Here is a 23820-nt window from a genome sequence, read left to right on the forward strand (position 1 = left end):
CGATTGATATGAAACAACAACAAATAATACTAAATGTTAAGCTAAGCCTACCACAATATATTAGTAAAAAACACATCTAAATCGGGCAAGCCGTTTCTGAGATTGGCGTGCACAAACGCACAGACAAACAGACAAAAATTCTGGCAATCATTGTTTTGGGTGTGATTTGCGTTGATAAAGGTCCCAATAATATTTTTTCACATGTATCGTACATGACCCGTTACGTTTTTAGTATGTGTTGTTACTTACAGACGTTGATTCTAATTTTGCTTTAATTGGTTAAAACAACGAAGTATTATTTTATTACAATAAATATGTAATACGTAAATTTTAGACACCAAATTTAAATTTAGATTAAATCCGTTCGTAAAATCCATCGCCTCCATACTAAAATCATCTTTTTATTAACCCTTTATACGACACTCAGTAACGTTAATGTTTGTCATATATTTGAATAGTAATATTTCAAATGTTACGTTAAAATTAATATAGGACACCTTGATAAAGAAAATATAAGCTAAATGAATGAAATAAAATACCATTACATTATTTGAGATATACAAAATAAAGAAAATAGAATTCGAGGGTTCTTGTAACAAAGTCTATCAGAAAATTGTGTTGAGCTATTTACTACTACCAATGACTACATCCTGATACTTCGCCGGATTCACTCTGATGCTTTGATAAGTTATCTATTGTAACAGGCTCAGAATACAATCAGTATTAATAAAACCATCAGGAGTAGTGGTACTCGTATTTTGACAACTTGACTTGCATAAAGACATCCTACTCAGCTGTGATGATTGTAGATGTATTAAAATATGAGATTAGTATGAAATATTGTAAATACAGTTAAAGGCTAAACTTACGCTCACTCGGGGTAACTTTAATTGACTAGGTAACTTTGATTGACCAGGTAACTTTGACAGTCAAATCGCAAAAGTAATTTTATTATTTTTTACGTTGTCCACATTTAGTGCGTAACATTATATTTACAAAATTTGTTTTCTTAGCAAACTGCTTACACCCTTTAATATTTTCTACGTGACATTGGCGAAATCATCTGTACTCATTTGGCACTATTGAAAGCCATTAACCCTAAAGAAGAAGAAGAGGAACCTTTAATATGTCTATTTTAAAATCTCATCTGTGTCTAAGTTACCCAGGGTAGCTTTGACACACAACAAAATTGCCATTTTTTGATACATTTAATTATTTTTTTTTTGTTTATTCGTTAAATAACTTGAGAGTATGAAAACCAACCTGAGAGCACATATTAAGTTAACTCTTGTGTCTCATATTTAACATTGTCAATGTTAGGTATTAAAATATAGTAATGATCTGTCAAAGTTACCCTGATTGACTGTAATGTAAACAGATAATAGTTCTTAGATATATAAATAAATACTAATGCACTGGTTTTAATTATTCTATGTTATAAATAATGTATTCACGTCGTGATACTTGTCATCATTCCAGCCTATTGCAGTCCACTGCTGGACATAGGCCTCCACAAGTTCGCGCCAAAAATGCGCGAACTCATGTGTGCCGCCCATAGTCACCACGCTGGGCAGGCTAGTTGGTGACCGCAGTGCTGGCTTTGTCGCACTTAAGACGCTGCTGCCCGTCTTCGGCATGTGTGTTTCAAAGCCAGCGGTTAGATGGTTATGCCGCCCTCGGTCGGTTCCAAGGTAGTAGTGGAACTGTGTTATCCCTTAGTCGCCTCTTACGACACCCACGGGAACGGGGTGGCTATACTCTTTGGTGCCGTAGTCACACAGCACAACGTATATGAAAATTTGGCGGAGCCCATAACGCTGCGTTATGAACTCCACGAAATTTTCAGATACTTGTCACTTACGCTTATTAACCGACTTCTTTCCTTCCTTCCTTCCTAAAAAAGGAGATTTGGTGATTTTTTTTAAATTCGAATGCTGATGCTTGTCATGTGGTCACATTTGATGAGATAAGTTTTTAAGTTACACTATTAATGAGTATTTGAATTCATTTTACTCTGAGAATTGACATAATTGTTTTTATTTTGGTTCAAAGAAAAATGTTATAATTTAAATTGGCACAAAAAAAAAACGATTACAAAATGTTTTGTAGGGTGGGTAGTAATTACTGAGGCAAAAAAAGCATTTCAGTAACGAAACAATCGCTCTCGGGCATTTTTAACAAAAAACCCTTTAATCTTAAATTTAAAAATAAATACCAATAGCTATAAAAGATCCTCAGAAAATAATCACTCTTCAAATTATTGTTATTCATATTTAAAAGAAAACCTTTAGTCAAAGTAACGAAAAAATGATAAAGTGTGAAGTAGACACGTAAAAAGAAATATTTCTTTTATTGAGATATAAATTGCTTTCCTTTAATTGATAACAAAATAATGTTAGTTATTAACTAATTTATAATATTGGTCTATTTAAAACTTAAAAAAAAAAACTTGTATAGTATAAGCCAACAATTTGGCCTAGTACTAACTAGTCCCAGTTTTATGAAGGTAGGGCAGAAGAAGCCCCCTTCTTTTATAGAAGAAAATATCATCCTTAAGTTTTGAGCAGCAGGAGAAGAACAAAACTCTCTATCAGCGTCTGTGTTTCTGGAAAACTATAACCTGAGGATCTTTAAGTTGCGAATGAATAGGTTACTTTTAGGTAAGCATCTTCAATCCTAGACTGCATTTTCACTTAGCATCAGGAAAACATTGGTCAAACACAAGCCTATCATAATGTAAAGAGCAGGACACGGCTGTCTCAAACCTTTCAGAAAATTACAACCATGTAATACTGCTCTCAAGAAGTGTTGCAATTATCTTTGAGCGAGGTGGAGTCGTCAAAATCAAAATCGAAAACAGCTTTATTCAAATAGGCTGCATGAGCACTTTCCAAGATCGTAAATGCCGCGAATAGCCCTTTTTGCGAGATAAATATAGTGAACGCGCGTCATCGCGCTTGTCATATTCTTGGTGTTGCTAATGTCCATAAGCTAAGGTAACCACTTACCTTCAGGCTAACTGATGCATTTTTGTCAAATTAGTAGTATACATTTTTTTTTTTTTTTGAAGAATCACTCCCAGGTTTACCAAGTTTCAAGATTATCCTTCTATTTGAGATATCATTGTCATTAATTTTTAGATACTTTTTAAATGACTTAAAAAAAGAAGAAAGTTCTCGATTCGACTGCCTTTTTTATTGTATGTTACGATTTCGATGTTTTTTTTTTCAATCAAAAGGTTGCGCGTGTCGTGTGGTCCTACTTAAATTTAATCGAGATCTGACATTTTAAGTAATCTTTAGTAATGCGTACTTACTTGACTATATTTTCGTCCTCATAACTTTTTATTTGATAGACAAATATCAATGATTCTTTTTTTAATCGATACTTGGTGCTTGTCGCATAGTCACATTCATATTTCATTAAGATCTGATTAGTACTTTTTGAGTAACCTTTGATAACGCGTATTTACTTTACTACTTTTTCCACTTCCTACGTTGTATAGGCGTATTACGGCATTATTAGGCGTATTACACTGTCTCATAAATACGCGTCATCAAAGATTACTCAAAACGTATGATATAAAATAAATGAAATCACATGACGAGTATTATAAAAGAAACATCAAAATCGGTACACCCACTTAAAAGTTATGAGGTTGATATACTACAAAAAAAAACAGTCAAGTAAATACGTGTTATCAAAATCTACACATAAAATACTAATCAGATCTCAATCAAATTTAAATGAGACTACACGACAAACATTAGCTTTTGATTAAAGTAAAAATCATCAAAGTCGGTAATCTGTCGGTAATCTGATCAGGATGAGATGAGATTTCCTGATCTGGACCCGATCAGGAAATCTCATCTCATCCTAATCAGGTCCAGACAAATCTTCTGTGTTACATACCTTATCCGGTCCGGATCAGGCATGCCCGGTCCGGTCCTTCTAAGGAACACGAAAAAATTTCTACTCGGGAATTTTGATGATTCTCGTTTCAATCGAAAGCGAATGCTTGTCTCGTGGTTCCATTTAAATTTCATCGAGTTTTGATGACTAATTTTTGAGTGATCTTTGATAGCGCATATTTAATTGACAATTTTTGCGTCTACTTATGTTGTATTACTTGTCGATGTAATTGAAGTCGGTTTTTTTTCATTTGCGAGCAAACACAATTATTTGTTTCTATTTTATTTTATTTCTGCTCGAATTCTTAAATGATTCAAAGTGAAATCGCCTTACAGATAGTGTATATATATCTCTTTAATAACATAAATAAAAGTAATTTAACATTTATTAAAAATTAAATGTCTCAAATTCTTGTAAAAAATTTCTTCCGATACTACTAGGAACAAAATGCAGAAGTGTTTTGCAATATCTCGCTCCTTGATGTGTATGAAATGGCGCAAGATATCGTGAAGCTGCTAGCCTTGTTTTCTTGCAAATTGAAAATATTGTGAAGTGATCTCAAAAGAAAATGTTTTCTATGAAAGTTGTAGGTCAAAATCTAAACATATAATAAAATGGCAGGAAAGTCAAAATTGTACATTGAATATTTTTTTTAAAGAACACTTGGGGTGATCTACAACCGATACGGAAGTCAAAAATATAGTTTTTAGAATTTTTGTCTGTTTGTCTGTATGTCCGGGATAAACTCAAAAAGTAATTCATGCATTTACTTCAAATTTGGCACGAATAGTATTAAGAAGTCAGGTCAACATATAAGCTACATATTATCACGCATTCTGTTATAACGTGTAATCTAACGACGCATATTTGAATCTTGTTGTTATTATGTTAATAACCATGCTATAAGCTAGCTTCACACTATAAATAAAGACATATTTAGTATCAGCATTGCACCCGTGCGAAGCCGGGGCGGGTCGCTAGTATCCAATAAAACATTTTTACTACACACTGAATGAATGAATTTCAAAAAAGGCCGTGAATTTGCTTTATTTTGTTATCAGTAGACAATTTAACTGTTCACAAGGAATAAATTACTATTGCGTTATTACTATTAACACTAATGATGTTATAATTATGTAAACAGTTATGAATAACAAATATTTTTTTAAATATTTTATTTAATGGAAGTTTAATCACTTAGTGATTATGTAACCCCTGTAACAGAAATTATACGAAATGACAACAACGAAAATATAGCCATATAACAATGAGTAACATTATATTGAGTTTAAAAAAATAATAATAATACACAGCGGACCAAGATTAAAGCCACAGTTGTGTGTGATTTGTTCTCTGTAGTGTTATTAACAAATAAGATGATTTCATTGGAAGCGCTCTTTGAAATATGGTCCACAAACTTTAATTTCAAAATAAAATGTAGGCATACATTAAATAAAATCCTGAATATCATAAAAGAAAGTTCTGATTTGGCGTCTATGTCAAGATTGACATTATGCAAAGCACTGAACATTTGGGTTTTTTCTCTAATAAAAGAGGTAGAATTAGTATTTTAGCAGAAAGACCGGATATAGTTTTATGGCTATAAAAATATTTAGGCGAAGTAAAGGTAGTAAGACAAAACGGAACAGCTATATATTATTTAGATAAGACGTGGGTAAATGCCGGTCATAAAAATTAAAAGTCTCGGTATACAATACAGTGAATCCGTCAGGTAAGATATTATGTTGCATTTTTTTTTTTTTTTATAAATAAATCTATACGTGTCTTGTAAATAATACGCCATATATACGTTAAAAATTACATACTTTATTTCACTCAACATCATCATCATCATTACAGCCTATACAGTCCACTGCTGGACATAGGCCTCCACAAGTTTACGCTAAAAATAACGTGAACTCATGGGTTTTGCCCATAGTCACCACGCTGGGCAGGCGGGTTGGTGACCGCAGGGCTGACTTTGTCGTACCGAAGACGCTGCTGCCCGCCTTCGGCCTGTGTATTTCAAAGCCAGCAAAGTCGGCTTCTTAAGTTCCAAGGTGGTTGTGGAACCTTGTTATCCCTTAGTCGCCTCTTACGACACCCACGGGAAGAGAGGGGGTGGCTAAATTCTTTAGTGCCGTAGCCACACAGCACTCACTATTTCACTCAACAATGCTTTATTATTGTTATGGCAAGAAAAGGCAAGCGAATAATATTAGATTTGTAGAAGGAGGATCAGTAAGGAGTTTTTAATCTATTAAAATCGGTGACTATCACCAAGATATGGACGCTAAGGTGTTTGAAAATTGGTTCCAAGACGTTTTACCTAAATTGGATGAAAATGCAGTAATTGTTTAAGATAATGCATCTTATCATTTTAAAAAACTTGACAAGGCTCCAAACCCTTTATTTCGCAAACATAATTGAATGACTACAGTCGAAAAATATTGATTGAGACGTGTCAATCTTAAAGTTGCAACTTTTGGATTTAGTTAAGCGAAAAATTTCTCGTAGATGAGGTAGGTGCCTGAGTCCACAAATTGTCGCATCAAACGTTTGCCACCGTATCACCGTGAGCTTAACCTAATTGAGCTTGTTTGGGCTAAAGTGAAGGGCTACGTGGCAGCAAATAACAAAAGTTACAAAATTGACAAAGTTCGATTTTTTTTTTGCTAAATTATATAGCCAAAAAAGTAACAATCAACAAAAATATGATACAACAACAAATATGTTAGTGCAGTTATTATTTACGTAAATCTGCATAAATATCATAAGGGACATCCTGACACGGGTAAAACACTTACTTAAAATGATGTCCCAACAACGGTATGTATACGTTTTTCTAAATAAATAATTTTTTATTTTATTTGTTTTTTTTTTTATAAGAAGGAAGCGATGACAATAGTTTTTAATATTACCAGAATTATATAATAATTATTTTATTTATAAGTTCTTCTGAATAATAATTATATTTATATTATATTCAATATTGTTTTATTGCTATTTATTTATGAAATTATTTACATAAAATAACTGTATATTTACTACAGTAAATATTATAAGTGTTTAATATGAACGGGCCTTTACAATTCGAAACAAGAACAAAGGCGTAGGCCCCATCCATAAAACAATGACCCCTTTCACTCTGTCACTATCGGTGTGTCAGTATCTAAATGTGCGAAAGACATACTCTGTACTTGTTTGTTAAAAAAAAAGACTATAGGAACATTTTTCGAGTGATAGCTAGTCATGTTTATTATTAAGTACTTTATGGTACCATAAGAATTACATGAAAGAAAATAACAATATTCTAACATAACAAAACTCAAAGTTGGTATTTTTATAATAGTCATCTCTTATATACGATACAGTTCAGCCTGTAATATCCCCTTGCTGGGATAAAGCCTCTTTCTCCATGTAGGAGATCAATCCTTGTTGATTTATTATTATAAATTTATAATATCAAGACGTTGGGCTAAGTTTTAGGCTCTATTGTGTACTTTAACGTAGCTTCTTCACTAACAAACATATCAATTTACATTGTAAAACATGAATTTCTATTCAAATTATCATAAACCTACATGGTGTCTGTTATGTTTGTAACAATGTAACAAAACGCTGTTGTTCCAATATGAGCTGATTTCATGTAGTAATAATAACAACAAAACCTGTTTTCAATAAAATTTACTGATGTCATAAATGACTGAATTGGGTCTTACAAAGTTATATTGAGACATGAGTGTGCATTGAGTATATCCGGAAAACTAAATTGAGAAAAAAGACAACCTTTTTAGAGTATGAACTTTTTCAAATTCCTTCTTGTGAAATATTAATAAGTATTTTCATATAATTAGATTAGAAAAAATTCAAAACGATCATTTAATTGATGACGTAAATGATTTATCTCAATAATATTTATCTAAATATTTTTAATTACCTTTTAATTTTTATCTTTATTAATAAATTAAAAGACTATCAATTTTATGAGTACTTGTATGATTGTGTTTGTATCGTATTATTATCGTATCGTATATGTATACAGGCTGTAATGATGTAATGATATGTATACATTATCATTTATAATGTTTAAAATTTTATGAGATATAAAAAGTTGTTTGTAAAAATCCATTTCTTGCCTCCAATAGCATGAACGCAAATAAATGTTTTATTGTATGACACGTGCCTCTGGACTCCTTTATCTGCGTCTTTCTCTATTCTGGATAATTCTTTATTTTCATATTGTAAGCATAATTCGTGCCCATCTTTTTTTTGGCTTGAAAAAAACTGATATTGGATTGAACATTAAATGTCCTCGAATACAAAGTTGGGCTTCTACCACCACTTACCATACGTTATTAAATTCACAAAGATATTTAGGTCTTGTTGTCTTTCTCTATTCTGGATAATTCTTTATTTTCATATTGTAAGCATAATTCGTGCCCATCTTTTTTTTGGCTTGAAAAAAACTGATATTGGATTGAACATTAAATGTCCTCGAATACAAAGTTGGGCTTCTACCACCACTTACCATACGTTATTAAATTCACAAAGAGATTTAGGTCTTGTTTCATCAGTTGAGTATAAAAGTTATCCTGCAAATAAGTTAAGTGTTATCTTCAACAGCAGAGGATTTAATAGTTCAGTAGTACTTGTTTTACTTCATTTAGTAAACTAAAAGTTTTAGATACATATTTGCTAATAGAAATGTCTCACAAATAGAGTGAAATGCAGCGGTGAAAATAATAATAATAATAATAATAATAAAAATGTTTATTTCAGAATAAGTCTTACAAGTTGCTTTTATACAATACTTCTGCCAAACTGTAAAACAGTTTGTTGGCAAATGTAGCTCCTAATTTACATTGTAGGTAATACTTATTCTTACTGACTATTGTTAGTTTATTTTACACTACTTAAAATTATTTACAAGAAAATACATACTTAAGTTAGATATTATATAATTCGATAATTCTTTCCTTGAGAACACTTAAAAGGCTCTTTTGTAGTTGATTTTTAAAAGATCTTTTTGTTAATTTATTGTTTTTTAATGTTAGTGGCAAATTATTAAAAATTATAGGCACCATATATTTCCTTTTACGTTGACCGAAATAATTACTATATGTAGGTACTTCATATACTTTTTTGCTGACTGTTTTACGCCCCATAGGTTTATTAATACAAATTTTAAATTCATCGCTACAAAATTGCTGAACAGCTATCAACAAAGTTACCTTGTCATGGACTGGCAGCATATTACACTCGATGAATAATTCCTCGTAATCACTGGATTTACATTTCTTTTTGACTTTATTGTTAACTAGCTGTTTTAAGAACCTAGTCTGTATTAATTTTAATTTGTCTAAATATGTCTTAAACGTGCGTCCGTAACTAGTCAGTCCATAACAAAGCAACGAGTCTACTAGCGCGTAATAAACAGTGTACATAGTTGACCTATCTAATATAAAACTTAAATGATGGAATTTAGTAAGCACGATCCTTAGTTTTTCACATAAGTTGTTAATGTGCGTTCGCCACGAGAAATTCCGGTCTATGGTTAAGCCCAAGTATTTGTATTCATGCACTACCTCAATAGGTAAACAATTGCAGTATGAATGTGCTTGATGCAGACACTCATAGCTATGCCCCACTATTTTTGGCGCGGTATCTACAATCCTGGAATAAGGTGATCGTATGTACATACATTTTGTTTTTTCCATATTGATTAATATTCCGTTGTCATGCGCCCACCGTACAATATTGGTGAAATCCTGCTGGATTTTATTTTCTATGACACTGAATTCCTTATCTGCGTATAATAGACAGGTATCATCCGCATACATATATATACTACAGTTGCTGACAACATTGCACATATTGTTCACATGCATAATATAGCCAACGGGGCCGAACACGGAACCGGTTGGTACGCCACAGCTGATTTGCGCCGGGTCGCCGGTAGCCCCGCTCACTGCCGTTATCAATGTTCTCTCGCTCAGATACGCTCGGAGCCAATTATTTAAGGGTCCTGCAACACCACACTCCCGCATAGCTTGCAACAGCTGGTGGTGTTCCAGGGTATCGAAGGCTTTTTTAAAATCGATATAGACCACCCCCACCTGCTTCCTTTGATCTAGTGCTTCATTTATTTCATCTGTGAAGCGGGCTAACACCGTCTCCGTGCTACGACCACGCCGGAAACCATGCTGTGCGCTTGTTAATATGTTATATTTTTCTAGGAAGTTACTTATTTGGTTGACTATGTACTTTTCTACTATTTTATTAATAACTGATAATATGGCTATAGGTCTATAGTTAGTATAATCTGTGTGCGAGCCTTGCTTGTAAATTGGCCGAATTAATGCGGTTTTTAATTTTTCTGGATACGTTCCCTTTTCTACACATAAATTAATAAACAATGCTAAAATCGGACTTATTTTATTTTTTAATAACTTAATTTCTCTAACTCTTATTCTATCCACTCCTGGTGATTTATCACAACTCAAATTATTTATTATTTTTTCTACATCCACAGGAGATGCTTTTTGAAATCTCAGTGACACTAAGTTTTCTTTTACATACGTTGATCTATCGAGAAACTTACAATCACACACATGCTTAATATTCATAATTTCTTGGGTAAATGTATAAGAAAAGTTGGTACACACCTCTATCATCGTATTGGATCTGCCTAAATATTTTAATATAATGTCATCTATACTTTTTTTACTCTGACCTGTCCAGTTATTTATTTTAGCCCACACTTTTTTTAGGTTATTTTTACATTTTAATATTTCTTCTTTTTGAAACTTATTTTTTGCTTTATTTATTTCTTTATTTAGTCTATTTCTATATTTATTATATTGACTTCTCAAGTTCATATCATTAGGTTTCTGTTTCCAATATTTAAATAGTTTATCTCTAGTCAAAATCATGTTTATTAATCTTTTATTAATCCATCCTTTTGGTTTTCGTTTTTTAGTTACAAATTGTGTTACTTGAGACCGATCATAAACATTAGAAAAAATTGAACATAGTTTATCATATAAAAGTAAAGGGCACTTACAGTCCATTAATTCAGTCCAAGAAACAGCTTCGAATAGTTCACGCACTTTATTATCACAAATTTTTGTTACCTGAGTTTTTCTATTCGTCACAGAGTTATTCACATAACAGTCGTCGCAGCTGATGCCTAGTCCTATCAAATAATGGTCGGATAATTTGCTATTTAACACATACGCTGCCGTCCCCATTGTAGATCGCACCCACACATGATCGATACATGTCTTCGTGACTATGCCTCCATATACCTCCTCGCGCGTAGTGTCGATGATCGCACACTCTAAACCTAGTTCGCACATGTTGGTTTTGTAGATACTAGCAATGTTGCTCGTACTCGTCAACAAATCAATGTTTGTATCCCCGATAGTTACCGTCTCACAGTCATAAGGCACACTGGTTAACATTTGTTGTAATTCTTTTATGAAACCCTGTTTATTTGTTTTGGGTGGTCGGTATACACCCAAAATATGCATTGGTCGTTTGCCAGGTCGGAACAATTCGCACTTAATTGTTTCGCAATAGTTAAGTTTTAAAATGTCAGTGGTAAAGTTGTGAACATTCTTAACATACATTAAGATTCCACCTCCTCTTGTACTTTCTCTTGTGTTTACACACATCTCAAACCCCTCCAATTTGTACAAATACAGTTCATGTTTTTTAATATTGATTTCCGTGAGAATAATAACATCTAGTTTATCCATACTATCTTGTATTAGTGCTTGAAATTCATTAAATTTCTTTCTTAAAGAACGTATATTTAAGTGTATAATATTAAAACTTGTTTTTTGTTGTTTTAAGTCCTGATGCCAGCTATTTAAATTTAAATATTTTTTATACTTAGTTTTAGGTTCTACATCCAAAGTATATTGATCGAATTATGATTATAGCGATATTCTATGTGTTGCATAATCACGGATACATAAAGAAGTGGCCCTAGTTGTTCGCGTACTTGTCTATATCAGATAGTGTACGAATAGCTCTGATCTTTTTATCCTTAGGGTCATCTTTCTTAATGAGCACTTTACCCGCTTGTGTCCATATGTATTTATATAGCGGTTTCAGTTCAATCTTTGCAGTCCAGAATAAATTACGCATGTACTTAGTTAGATCCTCGTTTATATAAATCCGGTTTTTATTTCCATGCTCGAATAAGTCATTATTACTTAGCCTTACTGTTTTTCTTGTAGCTAGCCATTGATCACGCGCATTACGTGTGGTCATAGTGACTATAACCGGTCTCGGTTTATTCTCACGCTGCTGCTCGCCCGCTGCTGAGTTCTTTTTTTCTTCGCCTACCCTCTTTATTTCACATATGGTTTTGGTATCCATGCCCAATTTATTAGCCAGCACTTTTATAGTATCCTCTAACTTCTCTTTACCCTCTTCTTCCAAACCTATTATTTCCACGTTTCTCTCTTTCTCTTTAATCTCAAGATACATAATTCGTTCCTCCAACGCCTTGTTGCTTGTTTCAAGGTGAACATTCTTATGCTCCAGCGCCTTGATCTTCTTATCGGTTTTTTCTTTTTCTTCCATGAGTTCTTGATATTTCTCTGCGTAAAAACTAATATCGTTTGACATTGACTCAAGTGTCTTCTTCATAGTGAAAACAATAGCCAGCTTCTCGTTTACTTCTGCCAGCACTTTCTCCGGTGTAGCTCTTGACAGGTCCATTGTAATAGGTGATCCCACAGTTGGTGATATTTGGCATTCATCACACATACCAGTTTCGCAAAAAAACTCAATTTTTGCCGCACATTTTTTATGGAATACACCCTCACATGTCCCATTGCATCTCATAGTGCTATCACTCTTTACCCGTGCCAGAGATAGCTTGCACAACTTACACTGCACCATTTTGCTAGGTATTTCACCTGATCAGTTACCTATCGAATCAACACTGCGAATTATCTCCTTAAACACAAGCACAACGGACGCGATGTAATAGCGATAAGATAAGGCACGTCCGCGCGAAAGGAGCTTACGCACACGTTTTTTTTTTGAAAGAATATTATAAAAAAAAAATCTTTTACCTCTTGGATATCGTCTTCCGTCAAATAGCGTTATCCACAGCTGGTGAAACAGGCCCTTATAATCTCTATAAAGATCACTGTGAGAGTTTCCTCCGTCAATATATTCCCTTGATGACTCATTTCGATGTGGAAAAGGAAATCTCAAATGGTATTCTCGATTCCAAAGGTAGCATTGGTTTGACATGACCTCTAATACCCTATCGAATAGATTACCCAAAATTATTTTATGGTTTTCGTTCTTACCTCTAACATCTTGATTGAAGAAACCACCTTTTGATTTTATAATCAGAGTTCTGACAACGCGATTATTAGTATATATTGACAAAATCACAACTCTCTAGAATTTAAATACCAACAAAAATTACCATAATATGTTAGAAGCTCATTAAAATACATTGTGATTATGTTACACGATCAAACGTGTATATAAGCAGCTTATCGATACGAAAATTCATTCAACTCTTGTTGTATCTATCGCAACGATGTATACTTGTTGCTACATTATATTACTTTTGTCTTTATTATTTAAAACCTACGCTGAAGTTAATGACCTATACTATCCTCGATACCATTTGGCTCCTCCGCGAGGATGGATGAACGATCCTAATGGTTTTTGTAAATTTGAAAACGAATATCACTTGTTTTATCAGCACAACCCAGACAGCAGCACGGCACCAGGAGATATTAGTTGGGGACACGCTAAAAGCAATGACCTTTTCCACTGGGAACACCTACCTATAGCGATGCATCCAGACCAAGACTACGATAGATCTGGTGTATTTTCAGGTAGTGCCCTTGTTGAAAATAACACAATGTACCTTTTCTACACAGGCCATGTAAATCACCCCGGAGAGTCACCTGACCATATAGAGCGCCAGGCTCTTGCAACTAGCACAGATGGAATTAATTTTATTAAATATGAAAATAATCCGATTATATTAGCTGAAGAACATCAACCTGATATCAGGGATCCAAAAGTTTGGAAACATGGTAATACATATTATATGGTGTTAGGTAATTCTTTTAACAACAGTACTCTAGGACGAGTCCTTTTGTATACTTCAAAGGACAAAATTTCGTGGAACCAAGTTTCAATAATTGATGAATCTAATGGAACTCTTGGGTACATGTGGGAATGTCCTGACTTCTTTGAGCTTAACGGACATTTTGTTCTTTTGTTTTCACCACAAGGTGTAAAACCTGAAGGCGACAAATACAAAAATCTTTATCAAACTGGGTATATCATTGGCGATTTTGATTATTCTACTAATACTTTTAAGCCGTTACAAGAATTCCAGGAGTTGGATCATGGACATGATTTCTACGCTACGCAAACCATTCTCGACAATTCGGGACGCAGAATAGTTATAGCTTGGATGGATATGTGGGAGAAAAAGTACCCTGAACAGGATGATGGTTTTAACGGACAAATGACAATTCCAAGAGTATTGTTTCTTACTAGAAGCGGAAGGATAATTCAGAAACCAGTAAGGGAAGTAAAAAGAGTGCAAGGCAAAACAATTCATTCACGAAAGGCTGATGGTGGTACTAGTGTATTACTAAATAATAATGCTGCTGAGGTTAGTATTATAGCGTCAAAGTCAAATGACTTAGAATTATTTATCGAATCACGAAACTCATCAAAAGCAGTTAGTATCATGTTCGACTCCCGAAATGGTAAAGTGAGTCTTGACCGTGGAGGTGACGATGGTCTTCGCCGCACAGACTGGCAACCGAAGGATAATTTGAGAATGAAAATATACATTGATGCAAGTTCTATCGAAGTTTTCTGTGGAAAAGGAGAAGTCACTTTCTCCAGCCGATTCTTTCCTGAAGGACCTGTACAAGTTCGCTTAGGTGACGAAAGTACAGTTAAACTACTTCAAGTTGTAGATTTGAAACAAACAGTATTTGTTGATAATAATAATAACTAGAAAGAATAAATAAAAACATGAAACCAACCTAAATTATGATTTTATTTATTTTTGTATTTATTCATTGAAGCACCAATAATTCAATTAATTGCAAACTCCATAAAAACACACTAATAAAAGCAATTTGCTCTATATATTTAATGCTATATCTCCACTTCCATATATATAATAAAAAAACGTATTTAGAATAAAAAATAAGAAATCGGTCAAGTATGAGTCGGACTCTCGCAACGAGGGTTCCGTACAAACAAAATTATTAAAAATATTTTTATAATTGATTAATGATTTAACTAAAATTTTATGTTTTCGAATTTTTTTAATCTATACTTATAATCTGTTGCTTTTTTTTAAATTTTGAGTTCACAGGAAGTACCATGTAGGTTTTGATTCTTTTAGGAGAGTCAAAAATTTGCAGCATAAATAGCTGTACATTTTGATTGCTTTGCCCTAGAAGTTTGATTTTTAAACGACTCTAAGGAAAAGTACACTTGAGTATTTGGTAAGAATTTCAGCTTTATACCTCCCCACGCATTCCCGAAAAAAAGGATATTGACAGACAGACTGACAACAAAGTGATCCTATGAGGGTTCCGTTTTTTCCTTTTGAGGTACGGAACCCTAAAACGACTGTTCTTTAGACCACAAGACTAAATAAAAGATTTTTAGCTTTATCTAACTTATATCTCCCTTTCAACTTCCATTCGCTTCACCCGATCACACTTTTCGTAACGCTCTTATCACGTATTCACCAGCTTACTCCCCAAGTCAAGCGTGCGCAAAGAGGTGTTATTATTTTATTAATTTATTTCAATAAAGAACGGTATCGAATTGTAAGTACACGTCATGAAATATCGAGTTCATAAAATACGACTAATATAATTAGATTAAAGACTTTAGTAGTAAAAAAAATTATATATTTATTTATACGTTTCAGCCTGTAATATGCATGGCATGGCATGCAGCCGGCGTTTCTCGATTTATTAAACGTGGTCATGTCAAAAAATAAAAATTGTTAATTATCTAAAAAAATATCAGATCACAATGAAAATTGTTTTTACAGTAGAATAAAAGTAATTGAGTTGATAACAAATTTTTAGTAATGTCGCTTCAGCCTGTAATATCCCACTACTGGGCATAGGCCTCTTTCCCCATGTAGGAGAAGGATCAGAGCTTAATCCACCACGCTGTTCCAATGCGGGTTGGCGGATATATTCCCTTCTATGAGTAACGATCGCTATCAGGTGTACATGGTAACAACCGGGACCGACGGCTTAACGTGCTCTCCTAGGCACGGTGGGAAGACCCATAAGGACTGCACAAACACCCAGACCACAGCAAATACCTGTATGGCCAATACAAATGTTTGTCATGTGTGGGGATCGAACCCGCAACCACCAGCGCAACAGATACAATCCATGGCTGTAACGGTTGCGCCAACGCGACGTATATCTATTTATGTTATAAGTTATTTACTATTCAAATAAAATTCTAATATGTTTCTTACGTATTAAACTTACAAATATATACGTAATACAATTGCACACTCATTAATTTAAAAGTGTCTATCTAAATATAAAGTGAAGATTACTTTGTCTCATCCGCTCCACTAACGAAGGTAAAATCGAATTATTTAAAGTGCTCGGGAAGGTTACGTGTGATCTGTTTGCCGATGGATGGAACTCATGGATACATGTGGAAATGTCCTGACTTCTTAGAACTTAACAGACGTTTTGTTCTTCTTTTTTAAAGACAATGTGTCAATTCTGAATGCGACAAATACAAAAATCGTTATCAACTTATATCTATACATTGACGAAAAATTGAAGTGTCTGTTTGTATTATTAAAATAACCGCTTTTACTAAATGCATATGGATTTATACACGGTACATATAACAAAATAACATTTTTTACAATTTTTGTGTCTATCTGTCTGTCTCTTTGTTTTTGCTAATCCCTGAAATGGCTAGACCGATTTTGACGGGACTTTCACTGGCAGATAGCTGATGTAGTAAGGAGTAACTTTTATTTTAGAAATTTATTTATATTATAACTCTGCGAACTAAACAATAACTTTTTTGTTAAATTTCACGCGGACGAAGTCACGGGCAGAACTAGTATAAAATATAATTGACGACTGAACACAGACAAAGATTTACTGTGACGTGCTTAGACGACGCGTTAACATTATTTCAACTGATAGTTCACTTCGATTTCTTTGTCGATCGAGAAGGTTATGTTGAAATATAAATATTAAAATTTTAACTCATATAATAATAAAAGGTAGGTTAAAATAGACGGAATGTTTTAACTTGCTCTCTCAAATGAAAAAAAAAAACTACTTCAATTACATCGACATGTAAATTACCACGTAGGAGACGAAAAAGTAGTCTAGTAATACGCGTTATCAAAGATTACGCAAAATGTAGTAACCAGATCTCGATCAAATTTAATGGAACCACAAATCAAGCATCACCTTTCGATTAAAAAAAAAACATCATGAAAATTGGTCCATCCAGTAAAAAAGTTCTGTGATAAATACAATGGAAATATATTTCTGCTGTGCAAAAACTTTTTCTACACAGAGAAGAAGCACTTAGGAAGAACATGCCCATGTTATGCTATCTTCCTAAAAAAGGCAACTCTAACCGGAAAAGTAAGCCTACTCCGGAATCTGAAAGTTTCACTGCAAACGACGCTAAAGCCACAGGGTAGTCGAGTAGCGTAAAACTAATATACCACACTTTATATACAATAAAATACAATACAATACAAATATACTTTATTGTACAACCAAAAACAATACAAGTAACATAAACCAAAAGAAACAATAATAATAATAATAATAACAAAAAAAAAATGTACAAAATACAAATGTCTTATCGCTAAAGAGCGATGTCTTCCAGACAACCTTTAGAAAAAGGACACCATATACCATATTTAACCTCTCGAGAAATATTTAATTTGATTGAATCCGAGAAAAAATTGAAGCAAGATAAAACATACACGCGGAATAGTCGATCCGCAGCATAAGAGTCATCGTTATGTTAGGAGTGCCAAGTGTTATGAATAATGTCAATGTTTCTATGTTACGCTGAATATTACTCAACCCATTAATCGTTGTTCACTCTCTTGTAAATAAAATATATTGGTATACTGCATGTTTTTTGTAAAATAAAAGATAATAAACATGTATTCTGTTTATATAATTTTGATTGAGGTTTTACACGCAGAATCGATAAATTTATACAGCAAACGTGCGGCGAAATCTGAATGTCTTCTTGAAGCAAAAAGCGCTACACACGCTTACCATTATTTAGCATAAAACAAGTCCAGTCCTCCTAAAAAAGCAAATTTAAAGCTAAAGCCTAAAGCGCTTTTTAACGTTAAACTTTAAAGTTAATGTTCACCTTCTATATTTATGAACTCGTATGTAAAAGTTTTTTAACCTTTGACGTTAGAAGTTTGAAATTTTGAGAGTATAATGATTTAATTCTGTAGATGTAATTTTAGAAAGGGTGTAAATTCAAGGGTAAGGGATGAAAGTTTCTATTAATCTCCTAGATATGGTATTTGACCTCATAATACATAACGCCAGTAAAGATTATTTATATTATTTAATAAATTAAAAAAAAATTATTTTTAATTTTTTTTTTTTGAATGTTATATTATTATCATTTTGGCGGCTATATATTTTATTGCCGTAACAACACAGATATTTGGTCCAAATGAAAGTCCAGTAATAAAATAAAAAATAAAAAATAAATAAAACAACTACCGCAGGTTAGCTGGAAGAGACTTCTTCTAGAGTTATATCTACCGGCTTTCTACATATAAATTATATAATGTGTATAACGCCTGACTGAGCGCAGTAGTCAGTGGTCGTCGTCCGAGCTACACCTGACGCTCGTTAGCAATAGTTTTCATTCATTCGTTTTGTTTCATTGCATATTGGAAAATTACTAAAATCGGAAACATCGACATTTTTTTTATTATCCGCTTAACTTAAACACGCCAACACACCAATACGCCAACACGCCAATGCGCCAATACGCCAACACGCCAACAGTCCAACACGCCAACATGCCAACACGCCAACACGCCAACACGCCAACACGCCAACACGCCAACACGCCAACACGCCAATACGCCAATACGCCAATGCGCCAACACGCCAACACGCCAATGTGCCAATACGCCAACACGCCAACACGCCAACACGCCAATACGCCAACACGCAAATACGCCAACACGCCAATACGCCAACCCGCCAATACGCCAACACGCCAATACGCCAACACGCCAATACGCCAACACGCCAACACTCCAACATGCCAACACGCCAATACGCCAATACGCCTATACGCCAACACGACAACACGCCAACAGGTCAACACCCCAATACGCCAATGCGCCAACACGCCTATGTGCCAATACGCCAACACGCCAACATGCCAGCACGCCAACAGTCCAAAACGCCAACATGCCAACATGCCAACACGCCAATACGCCAATGCGCCAACACGCCAACACGCCAACACGCCAACACTCCAACACGCCAACACGCCAATGTGCCAATACGCTAACACGACAACACGCCAACAGGTCAACACGCCAATACGCCAATGCACCAACACGCCAATGTGCCAATACTCCAACACGCCAACACCCCAGCACGCCAACAGTCCAACACGCCAACATGCCAACACGTCAACACTCGAGTTATACCTAATAATGCGTATTTACTTTTGACTATTCTTTCCTCGACATGCGTTGTATTAAACCGCATAATCTTTCACTAGGTTTACCGATTTTATTGATTTTTACTTTAATTGAAAGCTAATTTTTATCATGAAGTCTCATTTTAATTTGATTTAGATCCGTTTATTACTTTTTGAGTAATCTTTGATAACGCGTATTTATGGGACATTGACAAGATTTTATCGCAACGCCATCTATCAGAATTCAGTAAAAATACCTCGGCTCGAACTGCCGATATAATAATATAACGAACCAGATGGGTAAAGTTTGTTTCTAGTTTGGATTTCCTGCTATTAGAACTTCTGGCCATAGAGAATCTTTCAGAGTAATAATAAATATTTATACGAGTATACCGCAACAGTAGACTATGTATACGTTGAATCTTATCAATATTAGCGAGTGAAATCATGTAGATCAACTTTATGAACTTGAGATTAGTACAATTTAAAACTTAAAAATTTAGTAGTTAGTAGTTAGTTTTAATTTTAAAATATCCAACATGGGGATGAAAAATAAGAAAAAAAGTGTGTGTCCGACGCACGACTGGAATTGATTCCTTCAGATTGTCTATCTAAATTGGCACAAAAAAGGCTTATTAGTCTAAGAAAAAGATAATACCATATCAAATTTTTAATAAACGAATCAAATAACAAAAACGCAACGAGGTCATTAGTTCAGTGGATTTTACTCCTCCAATTTTGTCATATCAAGATAATTGTTGAAACTGATTCTTAAGAAGAGAACTCTTGACTTCTTGACTTCTTTTCAGCTCTAACAAATTATTGAAAGAACTCTTTTCGGACACTCACCAGTAATTGTTACAAGAACCGTCCTTACACTGACTTGAACAAGATTTTCAAATCTGTTCGAGGACCGCTTTTGTAGAAGTCGGTTCATCATTTCCATTGACACGTAGAATTGAAGAGCAAAGGAAAAATATATAACCAAAGCCATTAAAAGTTTAGCACCTCGCGTGATCCTGAAAAGCAAAGTTCCTGTTTGATTTTAAGCTATAATAATCTCGTTAAGGGATTTGCCTCTGTTCCCGTTAATGTTTATATTTTATATAGGAACCAAGCATAGAAATGATATTAAATTTTATATCCTGATATAAATCTCTATTTATTAAAAGTTTTTGAAAAATTATTACTTTAATAAATATTAAAAATAATAAATTTAATGTGACTATGATTGCATTAAAATATAGTGGTTACAGAGGAACGTTTATATGTATAATATAGTAGAGGAACACTGATAGCTTTAGAGGTATACATAATTTATTTTATTTTATATTTTGTATCAGCATTGCACCCGTGCGAAACCGGGGCGGTTCGCTACTTTAAATAATAAAAAGAAACACATGACATTTTTGTCAGTAATAAGTTCTGTAAAGAAAATAATATATTAAATTAGGCTTAACAAATTGTAGTGGGGAGAGACGCAAGACGACGCAGTTGTGGCACGAGGACATGGAGATACAGCCATGACGACAGAATGAAGATGCGACGACACGACGACACGATGACACGACACACAAGGACAGGGAGGAGGCAGTAAAGAAGAACTTTGCGTAGAATAATATTTATCCTACTGGAGACTTTCTGAGATTGTGCACGAACTAAGCGCTAGAGACTATTGTACCACCAGAAGTACATTTCCTCATTTTGACAATAGTTAGCCAGGAAAGTATTTTGATTCCTCTGTACAAATTTTAATAGCATTATCTAGCTGAGTGCGTTACTTAACAATGTCATCTTATTTTAATAAGGTTGGTTTATATTGATTCTTATGGCTAAAGTCCGAACCTAAGTCGACTTATCGTTAAACCGACTTAGGTCGACTTTGGTAGTCGGCGAAGGTCGAATTATAACGTAGTTACAATAACATATATAAATAAATCTTAAGAGTTGAATCAATGAAGATACAGAATTTTTACAAGTACTTGCTACGCAATACATCTTTTGCTTGGTCTTTGCAAGTATCCTTAGAAATTGCTACCTTTACTTCATTCAAAGATGTATATTTTTAAAAAGCGCGATGGAATAAGCTTTATTTTTATTTTCCTCGAACGGACAAAATGACCAAAATGTGTAAAAGTTATTTACAATATTTTACCGAATATCGCTGGTCTCTAGACTAAATAAACTTCATTTAATATTTTGGTTCAATCAATGTCTTAAAATTTGAAATTGCAACTATCTGTAACATTTTCGTTGTTAAGTTGTGAATTGTAAACACCTATAATAATTTTAAATTTAAAATATTTTCTTAGTAATGAAAAGAAATTAATATGATCAATAATGTTTGATTACTTATGAATTCGGACGTACGATCTGTCTGTGTTCAAAAGGATTGTAAGCCTTTTCAGCCCCGATGTTGTCCTTTGAATCAATGCTCAGTGTGGATTGAAAGCCAGCATGACTCGTCAAATTTGCTCTGAACAAAATATATCATATGAAATAAAATGAATGTCATAAAGCAATTTACGAAAGAATCTGAATCTCTCATTTTTTATTATTTGTTTTGTATTATTGCTAATGGCAAATGACTATTCAATTTATTTTGTACATTGATAAAAGAAAAATAACTTGCCTACTAACTAAGCCTATCTATGATAGTAAAATAATTCGACATTTTTTTAAACTTATCAAATAGTGGAAGATTACATTTTTTTTACGAAATTACCATATAAAATGTCTAAAAATATGTTATCAGTAATTTCAAGTGATCCATATCATGTTAGAACAAAATTGACACAGAAAACGTATCTAAGTTTTATCTGATAAATAAAAAAAAACGAGCCAAGTGCAAGACAACTTCGCATACGAACAGTTTTTTTTTATACTACTAGAGTACCAAATAATCGTAACGAGTGCCTGATGATATGATAACTATAATAATTATAGACGTCTATAGTGTTCTGTAGACGTATGTAGCACTAGAAGTATTGCAATTGCGTTGTCGACTATACCCCCAAACTCCCTCGGGAGCTAAGGTTACATCAGTTCAGAATTATCACTATATTAAAAAGATATTCACGCTAAAAATGTAAACACACACACACACTCATGAGTCTAAACATGCTCACATAAATACACACGCACAACACGCACGTACGCATACATACATGAACGACATACACGCGCACAAACACAAAACATCAAACAACAACATCTAAACGTACAAACAATAGTATGCATAAAATATAAATATATGTATATGGAAAATCTGTAAGAAATACATAGTAAGTATATCTAAACATAATTTGAAATAAATAATATATAGAAACGTGTTTAAGTTCATAGTTATTTAACTATACATTTCGGTTAACACAATGTAATTGTTACTTTACCCTCGCATTAATTATTGTCATTTCGCACCTTCGGTGGAACAAGGGCTCAACTCCACTTTTTGTAATTTTACAGGACAGCCATTTTAAAGTTTTTTTTACATTCCGAGTCGTATTATTCGTCTTTGTACTGCTTCAAAGTGTTTGTTCTTTGCATGAAATACGACCTATTTATTTGTGAATATGGCCATGTAGTTTGCAAGTGCCAAATATTTTTTGTTAATTGCTATTAATATTTTTTTCAAAATAAGGTGTACATTTATGCCTTTGTTCCACCAACATTTAAATCGTTTTGTAATTATGACCATATTTATCGTTCGTGTTTTAAAGATTTTGAAAAATAGAAACTAGTTTATTTGTTGCAAAAAATGTTTTATTTTATAATTAAACATCTTTTTTAGGAACTTCTGTTGAAAAATCTTAAAAAACTCTAGCGAAACTCTTTGGAATTTGCCTTTAAAATTAGCGTCAATATTAACGTTATAAAATCTTTGTCCATAGTAATCAGTCCGTTTTTACTTTACTCTTACAAATCAAACTCACTTACTAACTCCACTTGAACAAATCAAAACTAACAAACATAAAACTACAAACAATCTTCATAGTTATTGTTGTAGCATTTTGGCATTTTACAGTAAATATTTAACAAAAAAAAAAAACGATAAAAAGAAAACGTATCTAAGAAACTAAAATAATAATAGCAACGATGCTTTCATAGAAAACAAATGAATCACGTAGCACGAGATCTATCCCTTAAAGAGGTATCTGTAAT

The 23820-nt window shown here is 33.5% G+C and overlaps 1 protein-coding gene across 1 annotated transcript; it reads left to right on the forward strand.

The window, feature by feature from the left end:
- Nucleotides 1-13585: 13585 nt before the first annotated feature.
- Nucleotides 13586-14974, forward strand: LOC123669962 (sucrose-6-phosphate hydrolase-like). Its single transcript, XM_045603470.1, has one exon. The coding sequence runs from the start codon at nt 13601-13603 to the stop codon at nt 14939-14941; it is 1341 nt and encodes a 446-aa protein (XP_045459426.1). The 5' UTR covers nt 13586-13600; the 3' UTR covers nt 14942-14974.
- Nucleotides 14975-23820: the final 8846 nt, after the last annotated feature.

The sequence above is a fragment of the Melitaea cinxia genome, chromosome 4 (assembly GCF_905220565.1).
Source record: "Melitaea cinxia chromosome 4, ilMelCinx1.1, whole genome shotgun sequence".
NCBI classification, from domain to species: Eukaryota; Metazoa; Arthropoda; class Insecta; order Lepidoptera; family Nymphalidae; genus Melitaea; species Melitaea cinxia.